This window comes from Lithobates pipiens, unplaced genomic scaffold (assembly GCF_037356315.1).
Source record: "Lithobates pipiens isolate NorthernLeopardFrog02 unplaced genomic scaffold, aLitPip1_a1.2 Scaffold_16, whole genome shotgun sequence".
Classification (NCBI taxonomy): domain Eukaryota; kingdom Metazoa; phylum Chordata; class Amphibia; order Anura; family Ranidae; genus Lithobates; species Lithobates pipiens.
Window position 1 is genome coordinate 61,322,371 of NW_027507748.1, and position 6,000 is coordinate 61,328,370.

A 6,000-nucleotide genomic window follows, 5' to 3' on the forward strand; every position below is an offset into this window, starting at 1 on the left:
TCCCGTCGTAACGAATGAATATCATCACGTTACAAACGATCAGATTTTCCGACAGCTTTGTCTGACCGTGTGTACAAGGCATTAGACTTTGCGCTCCTCCATCTTCCATTTGAGGATGCCCCACAGATGCTCAATAGGGTTTAGGTCTGGAGACATGCTTGGCCAGTCCATCACTTTTATCCTCAGCTTCTTTAGCAAGGCACTAGTCGTCTTGGAGGTGTATTTGGGGTCATTATCATAAGCCCCGCTTGTCCCCCCCCTCCTTCTGCGGCGCCGGCATTGTCACTGTGGGTGCCCAGCTGTGGCTTCACAGATAGGCATGCACTGTGCATGAGCGAGCCATGCTCTATTCAGTGCAATGGAACTGTTCTAATCGAACCGACTAAGTCGCTCCGACTTAGAAAAAGGTTCCTGTACTACTTCAGAGCGGCTCGCATTGACTTCTATTAACCACTTGCCAACCAGCCGCTGTCATTATACTGCGGCAGGTTGGCACATTCCGACGGATCGTCGCCATTGTACATCGGCTCCTTTAAAAGTTATAGCAGGCGCGCTTGCTGCACGGCGGGGGACATGATGCTCGCGGCCGGCGGGCGCGATGTCCGCCAGCACGATGTGTGTGTGTGTAAACTGTCAGGAGACAGATCGTCTGCTCCTACTAAGTAGGAGCAGTGATCAGACTCCTCCTCTAGTAAATCACATCCCCACACAGTTAGAATCACCTAGCAGGGAACACATTTAACCCCTTGATCTCCCCCTAGTGCTAACTTAATTTACACAGTAATGAGTGCATTTTTATAGCTGTATAAATGTCAATGGTCTTAAAAATGTGTCAAAAGTGTCCGTTCTGTCCACCGCAATGTCGCAGTCCAGATAAAAATCGCTGATCGCCGCCATTACAAGTAAAAGAGTAAATAAAAATAAAAATGCCATAAATCTATTCCCTATTTTGTAGATGCTATAACTTTTGCACAAACCAATCAATATACGCTTATTGCGTTTTTTTTTTTTTTACCAAAAATATGTAGAAATTTTTTTTTATATTTTTTGGGGGATAATTATTATAGAATAAAGTAACACATATTGCTTTTTTTTTTCAAAACTGTCATTTTTTTTTTTGTTTAAAGCGCCATAAATAAAAACCGCAGAGGTGATTAAATAACAACAAAAGAAATCTCTATTTGTGGGAAAAAAAGGACATAGATTTGATTTTGTTTGGGTATAACGATGCAAGACCGCACAATTGTCAGTTAAAGCGACGCAGTGCCATAGTGCAAAAAATGGCCTGGTCATTAAGGGGGCAAATCCTTCCGTCCTTAAGTAGTTAAAGTCATTTGCAAGTGGCACCAGTGTGAACCGGTGTTCTGCTGAGAAGTGCCCCTCACAGCAGCCGATTTGCCGATCAGGTGGGCTGACGTAACCAGGGCGCATGTGCACATCGTAGGAGGTATCTCTCGATGGAGGGTTACCATTTCATACCATTTCACAGGCACAATTTAAACCTATACAAACAGCGGGGGGGACCGTAGTTCTCGGATTGTGCATCGTTGCTGCTGGAGGGCGGCTACTGGCTGTGTTGAAGAGCTGGTTTTGTCTGTGTTGCAACCCGCCCTTTCGCACAGGTAAAACCGGCCGTTCAACACAGCAAATCCGCCCTGCAACACAGACGAAACCGAACCATCAGCACACTGTAAAGCCGCCCCGCAACAGCGAGGCAGAATGTGAGAACTACAGTCTCCCCCTGATGTCTGTATAGGTTTCAATTGAGGCCATGAAATGGTATCTCCCATCGAGAGCGATGCCTCCTATGATGTGCGCTGGTGCCCTGGTCACATCACTCCAGCTGATCGGCATATTAGCTGAAGTGCGGCTCTGGCCTGTGCATGCGCGGGCACTATTCGATGGGGGACACCTCTCGACAGAACACCGGCACTTAGTCACCTTTGATGAACTGTTACTACGTTGATATGCTTTAATAGTTTTGGACAATTTTTATTAAGTGGTTATTTTATTTCAGACTTATTTATTTATCAGTTGTGATACACTTTATAATATGTGGTGACATACTTATATTATGAATTGGTAGCGCAGCATCTGTATATTTTTATTTACAAACTCTGGTTGATTTGCTAAAGGCAAAAAGGCTGTTTACTTTGCAAGGGACATTTCACTATGCAAGGGGATTTTCCCCATAGCTTAGATGTGATGAGGTTTCTCTTTGCAAAGCATACCCAATCACATGCAAAAAGAAAAAGAAAAAGAAAAAAAAAACATTTTTTTTGCACATGATTGAATGATAGAAGTAAGCAGATCTTACCCTCATTTACAAAACTCTGGGGGAAAATTCCCTTGCAAAGTGCAACTTCCCTTGAAAAAGTGCACATCCTACCCGTTTTCATACCATTGCAGGGCAGAAGTGATGCCAAAACGTCACTTCCGCCCATAGCTCTTAAAGAGACATTTTTGTTTTACATTTTATTCAAATGACATAAAATTGCATTTTTTATTTTTATTGCATTTTAGTGTAAATATGAGATCTGATGTCTTTTTGACCCCAGATCTCATATTTAAGACGTCCTGTCATGCTTTTTTTTTTTCGATTACAAGGGATATTTACATTCTTTGTAATAGGAATAAAAGTGAGAACATTTTTTTTAAAGAATAGTGTAAAAATAAAAAATAAAAGGTAAAATAAATAAGAATTTATTTTTTATTTTTTTAAACGCGTCCCGTCCCACCAAGCTCATGTGCAGAAGCAAAACGCATACATGAGCAGCTCCTGCATATGAAAAACAGTGTTCAAACCACACACGTGAGGTATTACCACGATCAGTAGAGCGAGAGCAATAATTCTAGCCCTTGGCCTCCTCTGTAACTCAAAATATGCAATCTGTAGAATTTTTTAAACGTTGCCTATGGAGATTTTTAAGGGTAAAAGTTTGTCGCCATTCCACGAGTGGGTGCAATTTTGAAGTGTGACATGTTGGGTATCAATTTACTCGGTGTAACATTATATTTCATAATATAAAATTGAGCTAACTTTACTGTTCTCTTATTTTTGAATTTAAAAAAAGTGTATTTTCTACAACAAAGTGTGCTTGTAAGACCGCTGCGCAAATACGGTGTGAGAGAAAGTATTGCAACGACCACCATTATATTCTCTAAGGTGTCAAGGTGTCAAATGTGACACTGGAGGGGGGGAAGGTTACGAAAAGCAGAGGTTACATTTTTGTGTGAACCTCCACTTTAAGTGGTTAAAGGGCTTGTAAACCCTCATGTTTTTATAGGATGCATTAAGGTGAAAAAACACCTGTCAGTGACTGCCCCCCCCCCCCCCCCCAAGTTTTACTTACCCTTGAACTTCACCCACGGGGATGCGCTGTCTCCCTGCCCGGGTTTATTGGCTCTTGATTGGATGGATTGATAGCAGCGCAGCCATTGGCTCCCGCTGCTGTCAATCAAATCCAATGACGTGGCTACCGCGGGGTGAGGTTGAGTCCGGCATTCTGTGTCTCGGCTCTTGACTGGATAGATTGATAGCAGCGCAGCCATTGGTTCCCGCTGCTGTCAATTAAATCCAATGAGGTGGGCACTGGGGGGCAGGGTTGAGTCCAGCATTCTGTGTCTATAGATGCAAATGCTGGACTGGGGAGCGTGCCCGCAAGGTAACCCCCTCGGGGAAGCGCTTCTCCTAGGGGGTTATCAGATGTGGGGAGGAGCCGCGAGAGCCGCGGGGGGACCCCAGAAGACCAAGTTCGGGGCCACTCTGGGCAAAACAAGCTGCACAGTAAGTATGACATGTTTGTTATTTAAAAAAATAATAATAATTACCTTTACAATCACTTTGAGCTCTAGGGGAAATTCCCTTGCAAAGTGGAACTTATTCACTTTTAGTAAATCCACCCCACTGAGTCTATCTGCCTCTTTCTCTCAATCACTTGCCCTTCATTACATAACGTTACACCATTAGTATGAATGTTTAGTATGTATTATTGAAATAAAACAGATGATATACCCTCCAGATTCTTGACTAGATGCTGGCAGTTTGTCACTAGCTGGCTATTTCCCTCCCCAAATAGTGATTCCCAGCTCCACCTACCTCCTGCGGTGATGAGGATCTCCGGTCTCATTTTCCTTTTCAGATTTTGCATTTATGGAGATATTTCGCTATGGCGCATGCAGCAGAAGGAGTGAGACTCAGTGAAGGAAGGGATCATAGCTAGGAAATCTTGATTGCTGGGTCTCAGTTCCTGGACAATCAGCAGTTATTCAGCCAACCAGCATCTACCCATGATGGAAATATCAGTATTTAATGGACTGATCCTTAAAACAGCTAAAACAGATAAATAGACAGTTCTCAGAATAGCTGTCTGGATTGGACGGTGACTTGAGTACAGCAGAGGGTGACACCTGTAAGACAAAGACGTGTCCAGCAATGTGATTACCTGGGCAGGAATTCTGCTCTGCTGGGATCCGCAGCTCTCTCACTGTAATCTGTATTTCAGCTCCACCCTCCTTTACTTGGCAGGCAGAACCCGGAGAGAAAAATGTTGTATTTCCAGTAAATGTAAAACAAAGGAGTCAACATAACGATATGGAAGGAAAAGTATTTCTTTTGACCATTGCCACTATTCCGACTCCAGCTGGGATAGGAAAGCGTGGGGTGATTGTAAATCAGTGGGGGGTCCTATGAAAATGTGCATTGCCGGGAATATGAGAAGAGCTTAGCTGAGGTTCAAAGAGGAACTCCAGTCTAAACTAAGAATTTATCTGCTCTGAACCAATCAGAGGAAATTTACTAAAACTGGAGCACACAGAATCTGGTGCAGCTGTGCATATTAACCAATCAGCTTCTAGGTTTTATCATCAAAGTTTAAAGTGATTGTAAATTCAGAGTTTTTTTTTTTTTCTTAATGAATTCTATGTATTAAGATAAAAAAACCTTCTGTGTGCAGCAGCCCTCCATGGCCCCTTTTACTTACCTGAGCCCCATCTGTCCAGCGATGTCCACTAGTGCCTCAGCCTTTCCTGGACTATCCCTCCTGATTGGCTGAGACACAGCACAACACATTGGCTCCCATTGCTGTCAATCAAACTCAGCGAGCCAATCAGGAGAGAGAGGGGCGGCTCCACGTCTGAATGGATACACGGAGCTGCAGCTCGGCTTGGGTGGCCCCATAGCAAGCTGCTTGCTGTGGGGGCACTCAACGGGAGGGAGGAGCCAGAAGCTCCAGCCAGGGACCCGAGAAGAGGAGGATTGGGGCTGCTCTGTGCAAAACCAACTGCACAGAGGAGGTAAGTATAACATTATTATTAAAAAAAAAAAAACGAGACTTTACAATCACTTTAACCACTTGGCGCCCGCCCTATAGGCAATTGACGGTGGCAAAGTGGTTACATAATCCTGATTGGACGTCATATGACGTGATCAGGATTATGAGACGCTGCGCGCCCCCGGGGGCACGCGTCGCGGCGATCGTTGTTGCGGGGTGTCAGTCTGACACCCGGCAACTACGATCTCGGTAAAGAGTCTCCGACGGAGACTCTTTACCACGTGATCAGCCGTGTCCAATCACGGCTGATCACAGTGTAAATAGGAAGAGCCGGTGATCGGCTTTTCCTCACTCGCGTCTGTCAGTAGAGGAGAGCCGATCGGCTGCTCCTCTGACGGGGGGGGGTCTGTGCTGATCGATTATCAGCACAGCCCCCCCCAAGGATGCCCACACTGGACCACCAGGGACGCCACCAGACCACCAGGGATGCCCAGCAAAAGGTAATCCTCCCTAGACCACCAGGGATGCCAGTCAGTGCCACAATGGATGCCAATCAGTGCCGATAATGGATGCCAATCAGTGCCCACAATGGGCATCACTGATTGGCATGTATTATTGTTTGGCACTGATTGGCATCCATTAGTACAGTATAACATAATGCAATGCCGCCTATGAGTGCCCACCTGTGCCGCCTATCAGTGCCCATCCGTGCCACCTATCAGTGCCC

General features: G+C 45.0%; 1 protein-coding gene across 1 annotated transcript in view; it reads right to left on the bottom strand.

Annotated features, from left to right (window-relative positions):
• The window catches only part of LOC143981838 (interferon alpha/beta receptor 2-like), a 62,751-nt gene extending 58,200 nt beyond the window's left edge, over positions 1–4,551 (bottom strand). The window contains exons 1-2 of the mRNA XM_077479968.1: positions 4,446–4,551; positions 4,100–4,284 (exon numbers count right to left, since the gene is read on the bottom strand). Of these exons, the coding sequence (XP_077336094.1) occupies positions 4,100–4,151 (52 nt within the window). The 5' untranslated portion in view covers positions 4,152–4,284; positions 4,446–4,551. The remainder of the gene's footprint in view (positions 1–4,099; positions 4,285–4,445) is intronic.
• Positions 4,552–6,000: the final 1,449 nt, after the last annotated feature.